General features: G+C 38.4%; 1 protein-coding gene across 5 annotated transcripts in view; it reads left to right on the top strand.

Moving 5' to 3' along the window:
• The window catches only part of SLC39A11 (solute carrier family 39 member 11), a 521,155-nt gene that overhangs the window by 307,116 nt on the left and 198,103 nt on the right, over positions 1 to 15,936 (top strand). For all 5 annotated transcript variants that reach the window (XM_007482717.3, XM_007482716.3, XM_003340311.4 and 2 more), the window contains one exon: positions 1,264 to 1,434. In XM_007482717.3, coding sequence (XP_007482779.2) covers positions 1,264 to 1,434 — 171 coding nt within the window. The remainder of the gene's footprint in view (positions 1 to 1,263; positions 1,435 to 15,936) is intronic.

Consider the following 15,936-nt stretch of genomic DNA (forward strand, 5'->3'; position numbering starts at 1 on the left):
CAATCTGGGGAGGCAGAAACATGAGAATGTAGTTTCATTTACTTCCTTTTATAGATGATGAAACAATTTAATGTCACATTAAATAACTTAGCCAAAGTTAAAGCACTTTTGCCTCTTGCTACATTTTTTCCCATTCATATTTGGAGCCAAGATGCCATCCAATTTATAGCTATTTTTGTTGTTGTTTTTAAACCCTTACTTTCTATTTAAGGAACAACTCTAAGATTGTTAGGGCTAGGACTAGGCTAATGGGGTTAAGTGATTTTTTTTGCCTAGAATCATACAGCTAGGAAATGTCTGAGACTGGATTTTAACCCAGGTCCGCTTTACTCCAGGCCTGATATTCTATGCACTGTGCCAATTATCCCCCATCCAATTTATAGTTACAGATTATATCTCTCCTATTAAAATGAATCCTAGGGGTCCTCTTAGGGCTGGCTTTCCAGCCTATAGATTGAATGAAATATTTTTTTTTTTAATTTTAAACCCTTACCTTCTGTCTTGGAGTCAATACTATGTATTGGCTCCAAGGCAGAAGAGTGGTAAGGGCTACGCAATGGGGGTCAAGTGACTTGCCCAGGGTCACACAGCTGGGAAGTGTCTGAGGCCAGATTTGAACCTAGGACCTCCCGTCTCTAGGGCTAGCTCTCAATCCACTGAGCTACCCAGTTGCCCCCGATTGAATGAAATTTAAGCAGCAAGTTAGTGCAGAAAATAGAGATCTGGCCTTGGATTCAGAAAGGCCTGAGTTCAACTCCAGCCTCAGATATTAGTTATGTGACCTTGGGCTAATGACTTAACATGTCTGCTTCAGTTGTGCCATATGTAAAATGATGATGATAATAATAACACTTACTTTCCAGAGCTGTTGTAAATAAGTTAATAAAATTAGTTAATATTTGTAAAATTCTTTGCAAACCTTAAAAAGCTAGGTTAAGTACTAGCTGCTGTCATCATCAACTTCCTTGCTTCAAGGAATTGTCCAAACAAAAAGAAACAATGCTTTGTGATGGAAGAGTAGTCAATTCCCTTTATATACAATGTTGAATTAAAAAAAAAAAAGAATCTGGATAAACATTCTTGCCTATAGAAATGATTGAATTCATTAACATATGGTTCTTAAGAAGAGAAAGAAAATAAAACATTTTCCTATCTTCCTTCCTTGGGATTCTCCCTAACCTCTTCCTACCAATGTTTGGAAACAGTACAGCCAGGATTGTTTTCAGTCTGACCTCTCTCTTTTGCCTCTTCCCCTTTCCACAGAAAAGAATGAGAATGGAGAAGCATACCCCCGAAAGAAGGTGGCTGCCCTTGGTGCCTCTGATGGCTCTGCTACATCCCAGCCTCCCAGGGAGAGCAGAGTGAAGAAGGGCAGCAATAGCTGGAGACGGATCCTGCTGCTCATTCTGGCCATAACAGTCCATAACATTCCAGGTAAGAGCTGGCTCTTTTATACCACCCCCAAGCCCCAGCCTTTGATGTCACTTGGCTGGAGTAGAAGGTGACCCCATAGTAGAAGGGCCTTTCTTTCATGTGAGGCTGTGGTTTATTGGGAAAAAAGCAATGGGTTTGGACATCTGAAGAAGTAGTTTTTCTAATTCCAGGTTTGCCATTACCCACCTAGTAGTGGGAGCACGTACTTGGTTATGATGGTCTCTAGCTGGTTGGCACTGTTAGTGCACAGAGCCCTCAGCCTGGAATCGGGAAAACCTGAGTTTGAAATCTGGCCTGAAGCCCTTAACCTTTCCCATTCTCAATTTTCTTGAAAAATGGGGATAATAATAGCACTTATCTCTAGGGTTGTTTGAAGATAAAATGAGATATTTGTAAAGCATTTTGCAAATCTTAAAGTACTATATGAATGCTAGTTATTGTTATGATGATGATGATTATGCCCCTTACAATAATATCATAAAGTTAAAACTTAACCTTAATAGTTATAAACATGTTTGATTGTGTATTCTCCAAAAATATAAATAAACTTCCTCCTTTTTATACTCCTTGACCCTGGACAGTCCTGACAAACCTTTTAGAGACTGAGTGCCCAAACTGCAACCCTCAAACTACATGTTTGCTGCTCCCTTACCCCAAACAGGAGAGGCAGGAAGTGCTCCTATTGGCTACTGGGCGGAGGAGCCAGTCATATGAGAAAGGTCCTCAGGTGCACATGGAGAGGGGGAGGGGAGCAGTGCACTCCGGCATGCTCTGGCACATGTGCCATAAGTTCTCCAACATAAGCCTAGGATGTAGAACTAAAATATTGACCCATTGGTTCATAAATCCTGGACAAACATCAATAGCAGACAGAATTGAATAAGAGGAAGAATACAGACTAGATTTCTTTTGAGATATTATACAGTTATTTGAATGGCTGCAACCTTCTCTCTGAAATACAGGTTCATATTTTTAATGGCAACATTTTTCAAGTGACATTATATAAGCACAAGTAATAAATTTTATCAGTCTGAAAAATTGAAGTTGACAGTCACCAAAGGGCAGTGGAGAGGTGTGTCATGAACGTACTGCGATACATTGCAGATGAGTAATTACATAGAAGAAATTGTATAAAGAGTGACATCAAAGAAATGTCTGACGAGGAGACATGATCAGCTGATCACCTAGCATGAGGAATATCTTGGTATTCTCATAGAATCAAGAGATCATGAGTGAGGCCTTAAGTACAATGAGTGGAAACACCTCCTCCCATCTTCCTTATGGAAAATTAAGGGGTAGACAAGTAAGAGTTTTTGAAGGGTGGGCAAGCACAGAATACCCATAATCTAAGAGAGAATAGAGCTACTGGTCAATTCTGTACCATTTTGACAATGCTTCAATTACAGTGGGGCCTATACCCTGTTAAATGCTACTTATGGGGTTGCAACTAGATGGCTCAGTAGAGTAAGAGCCAGGCCTGGAGACAGAAAGTCCTGGGTTCAAAATCTGGCCTCAGACACTTCCTAGCTGTGTAGCCTTCAGCAAGTCACTTAATCCACATTGCCTAAACCTAACCACTTTTCTGCCTTGGAACCAATATATATAGTATTGATTTTAAGACAGAAGGCAAGGAGTGTGTTCTTCTTAATTCTAATTATGGACAAGGAATTGGGATTTAAGGAGAAATAAAGTCTTCTAGGAGATCTAAAGCAGAATAGGACAGACATGCTTACTTGAGCTACTAATTCCCTCTCCCCACTGGAATGAAGAACAAACAAACAAACAACTACAACAGATTGTGGCCCTAGGTTTTGACGTCTCGGTTTGCAATAATTATATATCCCTTAGAGCTTTTGTGATTGAGATTAGCCATAACATGGCTGCCATATGTGTACTGCCTTTCAACATATACATCTGGTATTTATTTCCCAAGTTGGTTTTTGCATAATGTCTGGGGAATGTCAGGATGATTAATGAAGAGTGATTATTTAGTTGTGATGAGAGTTTGGATTAAGAACAAGGCTGAAGATAACTTAATATTAAGGGTAAGTCGAGAATGTTCAAACTTAGAGATTTCTTTAGAGCATCTGTTACCAGGAGTCAAAGAGTGCTCCATCCTTAGCCTTTCAGACCTCATTTTCTCTGAGTGTTCGCATCAATCCTATTTATGAACAAACATATCTTAAGGGTCTGGGTTGGGTGGTGGAAATATATACAGAAATGAATCCTCAAGCAGTTTACGTTTCATCTGGGGCACCATGTCCATCTATAAGATAATGATGGAGAGAGGGGCCTGCCTGCTGGGGGTGGCACCCAGAGGGGTGGTGCTTTACCTTTTGAAAGGAAATAGGCAAGGAGGAAGCACATTCCATACCTGGAAGAAGGTCTGTGCCAGGAGCTGTAGACATTTTTTTTTTTACAATGAAAAATTACAAAGTTTATTTCCTTAAATAAAATACTATATTCATATCTATACAAATGGCAAGAAGGCTAGTGTGGCCAAATCATAAATCATAAAGGGGATTATTAAGATTGGAAAGGTAGTTTGGAGCCAGATTATAAAGGGATTTGAGTACCAAACAAAGACATTAATATTGACCCTCAGAGGTCATAAAAGAAGTCTGAAATGGAAAAGGGACATGATAAGTACTGTGCTTTTGAAATGTCACTTTGGAAGTAGCTAAGCAGCACAAAATGCCAAGCCTGGAGTCAAGAGGATTTGGTTCCTCAGACACTTCTGAGCTGTGTGACCCTCAGCAAGTCACTGAGCCCTAACTAGCCTAGCATTTACTGCTCTTCTGCTTTCAAACAGATGCTTATTATCAATTCTGAGACAGAAGGTAAGGTTAAAAAAAAAGAATTTTCCCTTTGGTAGCTGGGTGATGAATGGCTTGGAGAGAGAAAAGACACAAGGCAGGGATGTGATTTAGGAGACTATTACAAGAGTTGAGATAAGAGGTGATGGGGATTGAACTTGGGTATTGGTTGTGTGAGTAAAAATAAAGGACATTACAGGAGAGATATTGTTTAGCCAAAATCAGTAAGGCTTGGTACTTGATTGAATATCTAGGGTGGGAAATAATAAAAGCCATGAAACTACTGGAATGTTGATGCCCTTGGCAAAAAGAGGTAAATTCAAAAGAGAGGGGGGTTTGGAGGGAAAGATGATGGGTTTAGTTTTGGATATTAAGTTTAAGATGCCTACAGACCATTTGGTACAAAATATTTAAGAGATGATGATTTTGGGGACTGAAATGCAGGAGAGAGAGATCAGAACTGGTTGATTATACATGTTTGGGATTCACTTATATCAGTGGTTCTTAACCTTCTAATGCTGTGACCCCACAATAGAGTTCCTCATGTTGTGGTGACCCCAAACCAAAAAATTATTTTGGTGGCTACTTCAAAACTGTAATTTTGCTACAGTTATGATTCGGAATGTAAATACCTGATATGCATTATGTATTCTCATTGCTACAAATTGAGAGGTTGAGAACCACTGACCTATATAGATGTGATTCTTAAACCCATGGAAGATGAAATGAGACAGATATAGACAGTGGAAGACTGAGAGACAGGGAGAGAGAAAGAGATGGACAGACAGAAGGAGAGACAGAGGGAGGAAAGGACCCAGAAGAGAGCCTTGAGCTTCGTGCCCATGATAGGAGGTATGACATAAATGGTGACCCCTTCAAAACCTGCAGTGCAACCAAACTATTCATCCTGCTATTCCTCACACAACTTTCATTTTTTGTCTTTATGAGCCTTTGCTATGGTTGTCCCTGTTCCTGAAAAAAGCTTTCCTTATCTCTACCTTTTGGAGTTCTTTGTTTCTTTCCTCACTTAGCTCAAAAACACCATTTTTTACCTGAAATCTTTCCTAACCTTCCCAGCTGCTACTTCCCTGCCCTGTTAACTTGTATATATTTTGTATATTGTTGTTTTTTCTTTGTTTTTGAAGAGGACACCATGGGGTGATATCTTGACTTGCTAGTGAATTGAATTTAAGGGAGGCAGAGTTGTGGGTTGTGTTACTTTGTGAATGTGCAGGAAAACCTGTATTCAAGTTTCCCTTTGATACAAACTGACTGTGGGGTCCTGAACAAGTCACTTATTATTTCTCAATGCCTTGGGCAGCTCTCTTAGGCTTTTATTGTAGGAAGGTGCTAACTTATAATCAACAAAGGGATAATGGGTCCTATAATTTTTGTGTAAATGCCATTTCTCTCAATAGACTAAGCTCCTTGAGCCCAAAGGCAGCTTCATTTTTGTCTTTGCATCCTTGGCATCTAGCACTATGCCTGGCACTGAATGAGCAGTTTAAAAATGGCCATTGATTAAATGAGTATTTAATCTTGTAAAGGGGACTGACAAAGGCAGATGGGAGGAGAATCAAGCCAAGAGAAGAGGGTATCCAGGAGGAGGGATGGCCAAGAATGTCCTGGGCTAGGGAGGGATCAGAGGAGAGGAGGTCTGGGAGAAGGCTGTTGTTAGACTTTACAATTAAGAGATCATGGGTAACTTTGGAGATAGTGGTTTCTATTGAATGATAAGGTAAAGAAGGCAGATTGCAAAAAGGCTGGAATTTGCATATCTGTGAAGATCCAGACTGTGATGTTGCTTAGAACATTAGTCAGCTGGCCCAAGGTGACCTGGGGGTGAGGCAGACAGCCCTCCTCTCCCCACCTGTCTCCCAGTTTCTCCATTGGAAGTATAGTAGCCATAGTAAGAGACAAAAATCAGAGGACCGAAAGAAGAAAAGAGATGCTACTCTTTTGTCTTAGAGGTACAAGGGAAAGTTTCTCAGGAGGCTTTGCTATACCTTTCTCCTTTACTGCCAAAAATTCTTCAGCTTCTACCTTGGGCTTAATAAGAAGGGAATTCATTTGGGAAATAGCCATGGGTTTCTTCAAAGACTAACCAGCAGACTCTTGCTGCCCTTTGTTGAAAACAATTTCAAGGCCTATCTTTTCACTAGCATACTTTTCAGGTCACTCTAACATTATCTTTTATTTTTATTTTTTAAACTTTATTAAAAATTTAACTAGGGCTTAGAATTCTCTCTCAAAATTCTATGATTTAAGTTACATTCTTAACAGTACTCAGATAGACAACTGATTTTTGAAGTTTCTTTCCTTTACTGCTTTGACTTCATGTGTCCTGGTGACATTTTGTAACAAAAGCTTGGACAGACAGGTTCAGACTTTGTGACTGCTGTATCTCCCTAGAAGAAATAGGTTTCTGAGGGAGCTAGAGTGAGAGGGACACTTCATACCTGCTATGTTCTAAACATACAAATTCTAGAAGTTGAGAGTTAATCCTTCTGATTAACTTGTTTCCTCTGTGTGTGTGTGTTTATATATATAGAGAGAGAAGAAGGAAGGAATGGAGAGAGAGAGAAAAAAAGAGAGAGAAAGAGAGAGAGAGAAAGAGAGAGAGAGAGAGACAGAGAGAGAGAGAGAGAGAGAGAGAGAGAGAGCGCGAATACATATCTAATAGTATAAATACTCCCTTAGATCAGGGGTTCTTTACCATTTTCATGTCATGAACCTTTTGGCAGTCTGTTAGTAGAATAGTATGTTTTGTGCAATGCTGAACTATAAGGTGTGACTTAGAGTATATGATTAAAAATAGAATTGAAAAGAAGGTATTTGGATGGAACTAGGGAGGTTGAAAATTTTTAAGATCATAGTGTAAGAAGAGTTAGTGTAAATATTGAAACTATGAGGTACATTGGTCGGCAATAGGAAGAAAGACTATAAGCCAGGTGCCATCATCATTGAATTAAATTCATTTGAATGTTTGAAATACTTGATTCAATTTAATTCAGTAAGCATTTATTAGATATTTAAATACTGTGTTTAATATAGAAACGGGAGATGCAAAGAAAAAAAGTAAAATATTCCTGTTTTCCAAGAGCTTATGTTCTATTAAGGCAGACAACACCAAAAATAAATAAAATACTATATATACATGTACACATACACATACAGATATCTATCTATCTATCTATCTATCTATCTATCTATCTATCTATCTATCTATCTATCGGAGAGGAATGACCTCAGACATGTATGTGTGTGTGTGTATAAATATATCTGCAGTATATAATGTCTGTGACAGCAACAAAGGTGGGGAAAAGGATTTTATAAACTGTATTGATTTTCAAGAAAGACCTGTTATTTAGGAAAAGTGTAGACAAATGATCTAGAAACATCCTTTGTTGCCTTTTTGCAAAGACCCTTATAAATTAGATATGCCTCAGAACAAGAATTTATTTAAGACAAAATCTTCATTCTTTTTTTCTTGGACTGAGGACGAGTTTATTTTATCACTGGTCACTGTGACAAAAAGAGATATGGAAGACAGCTTGTATCCTTTAGAAAAAAGACATTTAGTTTTAATTGTTCAAGTTGTCTTAGTTGTCTGTTTCTAGGAGACTGTATGTTATGCCTTTGAAAGAAATTCTTAAGCTCTTAATCAAATGTGATTTTTATTGTTGGGATCAGAAAGCCACGCGTTTTCAGTCCTTCACACTCATGATATTTCCTTTCTACTAAAGGCAATTTGAATTTTAATTAATTAAAGCAGAGCTTACTTAGATACAGGTCAAGGAGGAGAAGTGGAACCGTCTTAGAGATTTCTTGATGCTTCAGTGTTAAGTGCCTCAATGATGAAACACAGCTTAGCATTGCCTTTTGGTGCAATGGATAGAGCACTAACCACAGAATCAGGAAGACTTCTGAGTCCAAATCCTGCCTTAAACATTTTTTATCTGTGTCACTCTGGGCAGGTCACTTGACCACTGTCAGCTTCAGTTTACCACCTACCTCCTAGAATTATTGTAAGGATAAAATTAAGTAATATTTGTAAAGCACTTTACAAACCATATATTCCTATATAAATACTGCCTGCTATTATTATCATTTTCTTTAGTCTTGCCTTAGCATTTCTCTTATACTGTTAGTTTTATTGTCCTAATTCACTTTTCCATAGAAGATTCTCTACCTGTCCAAAAGCCATTGAATTCATTCAATATCTTCCTTCTCTGGACTCTGATCAAATGAGATCCTCAGGATTATGACAAAGAAAGGCATATGTGGTGAACTTTTTTTGCTAGGAGAAAAATGCCATAAAAGTATAGAAAGAGAAATGAGACCTTGAAGTCCCAAGGCCCCTTATGCTTCAGACAACCAACCACCTTTCTTACTGGCAACTGAATCAACCTGGAAGAAAGACATAGAATGCTCATAGTGCATCACATCCATTTAGGAAGGTCAGTAGGACAGTAGTGTGGAGGAATTGGTCCAGGGACAAGGCAGACCAGTTGGGAAGCTATTATCATGGGGAGGCATGAAAGGGTAAGAGCCTGGACTAGGCTGAAAGCAGAAAGAATGGTGAATGGACCAGGAGGTGAGAAATATTCTGAGGTAGAAGTTATAGGACTCTCTAAGGTTATCAGCCTGTGTGACTTGGAGGAGCGAGCAGTTATATCAATAGATATCGGCAGAAGTAGACACATGGGAGAGTGAGCCAACATGTAGCAGTGGATTCTGAAGTTTTCTGTAGTCAAGATCCAAGTTCAAGTGGAAGATTCTATTGTAGTTTATGCCCCTGGGGAAACTGGCATAATAACTCCCCCACCCCCCAACCCCTGGTCAGTGCCACCAACTCCTACCAACCCCTGTTGTCTGCTACTCTGAAGCTCAGCCAGCTTTTCCCAGTGGCCAAATCCATTAAGACATAGACTGACCTTATATAAATGAGCAAGTAGGATCCTAAAGGAGTGATAAGTTCATGACTGGCATCTGCTGGTTGCCGGAGTGAAATCCTTCTGAGTTTAGCTCTGATTTTCCTATATCTCCCTTTTTTGGGTAGAGATGTTTGCATGCTGTCCCTGTTCCCCATTAGATCATGTACTCCTTGAGGGCAGGAGCCATGTTTTTGTCTATCTTGGTATTCCCAGCACAGTGCCTGGCGCATAGTAGGTACTAAAATAAATTTTTGTTGACTTAACTTGACATTCTCTTTTTCTTGCTTCTCCTTGTGGTACCTGGACAGTTACTTCTGGAGAAACCCTTCTTTTCTTCCTCAAAGTCTTCTACATTAAATTTAAAATTTTAGAATGATGTAAGCATGTAAGTATCCCTTCAGGAGCATGGTTTTTGGTGTAGCTAGCAAACTTTAGCTTCAGGAAACCCAGCCCTGTGTCTGATTTCAGGGCCAATGCTCACAATCACTCCAGCCTGGCACAGGACGCTGGCAGCTGGTCACCAGCCCTCTCCATGTTGCATACCTGTCAGAAGAACTACAGTGCATTTCACTTCCTAATATGATGGCTCCACTGCCATAGCTAGCCTTAATGAGTTGATCAGCCCAGGAGAGAAGCATGGATATAAAAGAAATGGATTGGGGGCAGCTGGGTAGCTCAGTGGATTGAGAACCAGGCCTAGAGATGGGAGGTCCTAGGTTCAAATCCGGCCTCAGCCACTTCCTAGCTGTGTGACCCTGGGCAAGTCACTTGACCCCCATTGCCTAGCCCTTACCACTCTTCTGCCTTGGAGCCAATACACAGTATTGACTCCAAGACGGAAGGTAAGGGTTTTTAGAAAAAAAGAAAAAAAAAGAAATGGATTAGTGGGTATGAACAGTTTCTAGAAAGAGCAGGAAAGACTCTGAGATAGGAACATTAAGTCCCTAATTTTCTGTCTTCTTCCTTTTCTTGGGGTACCTACCTATCATCTTAGGAATCTATCAACAGCAGCTTCTTCTGACAAATATTCAGTTGCCTCACCTTAAAGCAGATATTCTTAACCAGAAATCCATGATCTCATTTTATAAATATTTTAATAAGCATTTCAATAGAATTTATTTCTTTTGTAATCCTGTATATTTTATTTCATGCACTTAAAATGTTGTTCGTGGGAGAAATCTGTAGGCTTCACCAGATTGCTAGAGTAGTCTTCAACAGAAAATGGTAAGAAACCTTGCCCATTCTCCCCCTGAGTTGCATGTTTTCAGTACTGAAAAGGAACTCCAAAGTTAGGAAACTATATGCTTCAGTTTCATTAGTCAAAGACCACCTGGCCCTAGTGAGGTAGGTTTAGGACAGACACTCTCATGGAGTCTCAGTAATCTGTTTTGCCTGTCTAACAAATCAAGTTAGAAAATGCTTCTAGCTTATTTAAAAAGGGCTCAGAAACATTGTGATATTCTCCTTTAATTATGAGAGTCTAAAAGGGAAGCCTGGCATTATAATTAGCTCAGAATCCTGTATGGGATGACATTTTGCTCAACATAATGTGTTCTTGAGAGCTCACTCTAACAGAAGCTGGTGGCAGCATTTCCAGATTATACCATGGGATTTGAGAAGTGAAACTGGCAGAAACTCTCAGAAAGTGAAATCATGGTGGGGAGGGAGGAGGGTGTCCCTGATGGACCAATGGAGAGTATACTCGAATCATATCCCTGTTCTTTTTTCCTCCATCCTTTCCTTTTATATTTTGTTATCTTGGTGTCAGATGGTGTATTGAAAGCCACATGCTGTTAGTTGTGCAATCACAACTAAAATCCATGATACCTTTCTCCCAAGCCAGTAGCTTATGCTGTCCTCTCACTTGTTTTTCTGAATTAATGGGAAATCAGGTTTTTTGTTGTGGTTGTCATTTTAAGGCTGATGGCTTGAAAAGTTCTTGAAATTCATCCATCAACCCAAGAGACATATTTATTAAACATTTACTATGTGCCAGGCACATGGTGCTGTGCATTGGGAACACAAATACAAGCAAAAGGAAAAACAGTTCCTGACCCTTACATTCTGATAGGAAATTCAGTACTGTCAGTCAATGAACAAGAATTTGTTAAACATGTACCATGTGCCAGGTAAGATGACAATTGTTTTAAGTACAAACAAAGAAAGAAAGGTCACTACCTTTGAGTAGTTTACATTCTAATGGAGGACACAACATATCAATGACTAGGTATATACAAGATATACACAGAGTGGACGAGAGGTAATTTTTTAGGGGGGTCGAAGAGGAATAGCAGTTGGGGGAGCCAGAAAAGGTTTCTACAAGTAAGATTTGTGTTGTCTTGAAGGAAACCAAGGAAACTAAAAAGTGGAGATGAAGAAATAGAGCATTCCTGGCTGGGGGAATGGCCAGAGATATAAACATGTTTAAATAGTTAAAAAAAATAAAGGAAAATGAAATGTCCCTAAAGGAGAGAGAAACAGCATTACTGAAGGAGAAAGGGATATGAGTTAGAGGAGGTCGGACTTGGCCTTTTCCAGGAGGCTGGACATTTTACTCAGAGAAGAAAAGGAAGGGAACGGGCAACTATACAATTAGATCTAAAAAGCAAAGCATATTTGAGACTTTCTGAAGAGGAGGGGGTAGTAGCTAGAGGCTCCAAGGAGGAAGAAACTTCTTGTCCTCAAAATAATGATATAGCAGAACCATGAAAACTGTCAGATGAGAGATCATTCCATAAAGATCAGAGAAAAAATTGAAGAGTAATAGTTTATGGCTATTTACTGTCTAGGGGGCATATATACCTTATGTATCAGGGAACTTCTCTAAACTTATCAAAATAGATGACTGATAACCATTTCTGATGATTCATGAGAACATAAATAATATTATCAGATAGAATCTAAGAAGTATTGCTGAAAAATTTGAAATTCTGGGAAAGAAACAGAAGACCATAGGGACCCATACATATTGTATTTTCCTTATAGCTTTACTATTTACAAATTAAGACAAGGTTATGAAGAAGAGAAAAATTCATCAGCAAAGTGAACAGATGACTTGATGGTGTCTCAGAATGGGACATGGATAACTTGACCACCACTTAAAATATATAGGAATAATAGATTCCAAAACAGGGCTATGATAACTTAACAAAGGCTGATGAGAAGTATTTATTAGGTGTCTTATAAATATAATCAACAAAGTTTTACATTTAAAAAGAATAGAGGGGAGAAAAGATTGCCTGTGTAACCCTGCCATGCTATATAACATAGAGAATTTATTTTATTATTATATTATGTTATATTATCTTCTATACTGAGGGAAGAAGAATAGAAGTGGAGACACCCAGAAGTTCGTAAGACACAAAAGTCAAGAAAAGGGATAATAGTAATACCCATGGTCTCAAATCCCCATACACAAATATCCACCATTTAGGCTACAAACTAGTTTCACGTGGAAGAAAATTTGGTATCACTGGTGTCAGTGAGACTTGTTGGGATGAAATTCATGACTGGAATATGCCCCTGAATGTGTATACAAAAACAAAAGCATAAACAGCACAAGGGAAAACTTTGTAAATTAAGAAGATCGATTTAAATGAAGAAATCAGGGAACCAGAAGGGAGATACCAAAGTGGAGGGTATTTGTGTGAAGGTCAGTGGAAGGAGAATCAGAAGTGATTTTTTTCATTTGAGCATCCTATAAAGCATTTGACAGAAAGAAGAAATGGATGAGGGAATTGGGAAACAGATCACAACTTTGACCTAGAGGCATGATATAGCAGCGTTAGGGGACTTCACTTAACCAAACATCTACTGGAGTTCTTTCTCTGCCAAAAGTCACTTCTTGATTTTCTGTAGTGATATTTCACCCCTCAAAATATTGAAAAAAACAATGAGGAGATGATATATTTTGATAGTGATTCATATTAGCAATAAGAAACTGGTTTCTGTGATGAAACTGATAGGAACCCCGAGAGGGAAGTGACTAACTCACTTCTGGAGTTTGTGGTGGGAAAGAAGAGGAGATCTGAGCATAGTCTGACATGTATCCTAGATTTGGGGATAATAGATTTTAGAGGGTTGGGGAAGCATAAGTAGGAACTCATGCTCTAAAATTATACAAGGAAAGGCATCTCAAGAGGAGAGGGAGATCCTCCAGAATGAAATTCTAAACACAGAAAGGGAAACAAGAACAATAAAAGAAGTAAAATGGTAAATATATGAAGAAACTTAAGCTACTAAAATTTTAAAAATTAAAATTTAGAAGAGGGAAATAAATCCTGATAACAAAGGATGGATATGAAAAATAGTGTCAGGAGTTCCAAAGCTCAGAATAAACTGAGACTGGTTAGAGGGAAGCGAAGGACGGGGAGTAAAAAGGAGATTCAAAGAAGGCAAAAGACTCCGCTTCGGGTGGATAAGATGACAGTAACTGATCACAGAAAAGTCAGAGTTGCTCAGTGTTTATTTTGTTTCTATTTTCTCTGAAGGGTGACCTTTGCACTGGAAATGACAGAATAAAAATGACTTAGAGATAAGGATCTATGCCAAATTGATAATAACCAAGCATTTACTTGCACTTTGTGAATTTAAATCCCCAGGTCCAGATTAACTTCAGCCTCAGGTATGAAAAGAATTGGCAGATGCAATTGTTTTTAAAAGATAATAGAAAATGGAAGAAGTACCCTAAGATTAGAGATGGGCAAATGCCCAATTTTTCAAAAAGAAAAGAAAAGAAAAAAGAAAAGTAAGAGTCTACAGACTACAAATCAGTAAACCTTTCTTTGATTTCTGAGAAAATCTTATAGTAGAATATTAATAAGATTAATAATAAACATCTAGAAAGGGAAGAAAGAAAGGTTACAAATAGTCAGCATGACTTGATCAAAAACAGGTCATGCCACACTGATCTTATTTCCTTTTTTGAGATTAATCTGATTAAAAGATGAGGGAAATGTTATAATTTATCTAGATTTTAGAAAAATATTTGATTAAATTTTTTGTGGCAAAGATAGTAAGTACAGTTAGAAAGATTCAGAATTTTTGAATGACCAAACTTAAAGAGTAGCTGTTAATGGTTCAGGGTCAATATGGCAGGAAGCCTTCAATGGAGTATCCCAGTGTTTTGTGGTTGACCCTGAGAGATATAAAATTTTTTTTCTGTGATTTATATAAAGACATTGATATATTCTTGTGAAATTTGTACATGACAACAAGCTAAGAGGGATAGCTATCATACTAGATGATGGGCTAGAACATTGGACTGAATCTAATAAGGTCATTTTCAATAGGGACAAATGTCAAGTCTTTTACTTGGTTCAAAATAAATCATCTTTATGAGGACAGTATGTGGGAAGCATGGATAGACAGTAGATGTCTGAAAAAAATCTGAAGGTTTTTGTGGGCTACAAGTTCAATATGAATCAGCAATGAGATATGGAAACCAAAAATCTAATATCATCATGGAGAAATATGACTTCCAGGCATAAAGAGATGATAGTATCTTTACTCTTTCCTGGTCCAACTATCTCTGGGCATTAGGTTCAGTTCAGGGTACTATAATTTAAGGACACTGATAAATTGGGAAATATCCATAAAAGGATAACCAGGATGATGAGGGCCCCTGAGTCCATGTCATATGAAGATCAGTTGGAGGAACTGGAAATGTTTAGTCCAAGGAAGAGAAGACTCAGAGGAAAAATATGATGGCAGCCTTCAAATATCTGAAAGTCTATCACAGGGGGATGAATTAAACTTGTTCTTCCTGATCCCAAAGGGTAGAAACAAGAAACAATAGATTGGAGGTTGTAAATTGGCAGAATTAAGCTTGATTTCATGGAAACATTTCCTAAGAATTAGAGTGATTCAAAGGTGGAATGGACTGTCTTGAGAGGAGGTGGATTCTTCACCTCACTTTTTAAAACCGACTCATGTAGTCTAGATGACAACTTGTAGGGTATGTTATTGCAGGGATTGATTTCACATATGGATTGAACCACATAGGCACTGAGGTTCCAGCCCATGGTTTCAAGATTCTGTAAGTGTGAAATGTCAGGTGGCCCATTGGTATAATTTCATCTTGGGTCCCACTGGCTATCTACTGAGTGCTATATGTCGGTGAAGAAAATCTAGGAACCAGAGGTAACTTTTTTGGTAACTATTCAGTCCTCAGGATCTCATTTTCAGCCTGATTGACTTAAACTTTTGCTGCTTCTTTTTTGTTGGACAGTTCTAACATAGCCAGAGGCAGAAATGGTATAATGAGAAATGAGTATAAACCAATTTCCACTACTTGGAAAAACAACTCTAAGTACCTAACTCACAAAGATCAGGCCTGTCTTCTCAGGTGAAAGTTTGTTTCACCCAGAAGTAATTCCCAAAATCAAATGGGCATTTTCCCCAGCCTCAGACACTGTCTTTATATTGATGAGCCCCTTTCCTAAGAGTCTTTGCTGAACAACTAATTGCTGTGTGCTTTCTGCCAAGTATGCAGAGGGAAAGTGTTATTAATGCTTAGCAACCATATCTTGTCCTTTGGGAGCAGGGAGGGGGAATGAAATGTCTCAGAATTACCTAACATACCCAGAATATTACTGGCCAAAGAGTCAGCTACATTTTTGTAGAATAGCCTTTTTTTCAGATGCTTGTCAATTTGTTTAGAAGCTGAAATTAGCAACAAATTGGATAAGTTGGTAATGTTTAAAATGTCAAAATTCAGAACTGCTGTTTTATATTCATGTATGTGGATT

The sequence above is a fragment of the Monodelphis domestica genome, chromosome 2, assembly GCF_027887165.1.
Source record: "Monodelphis domestica isolate mMonDom1 chromosome 2, mMonDom1.pri, whole genome shotgun sequence".
Lineage (NCBI taxonomy): Eukaryota > Metazoa > Chordata > Mammalia > Didelphimorphia > Didelphidae > Monodelphis > Monodelphis domestica.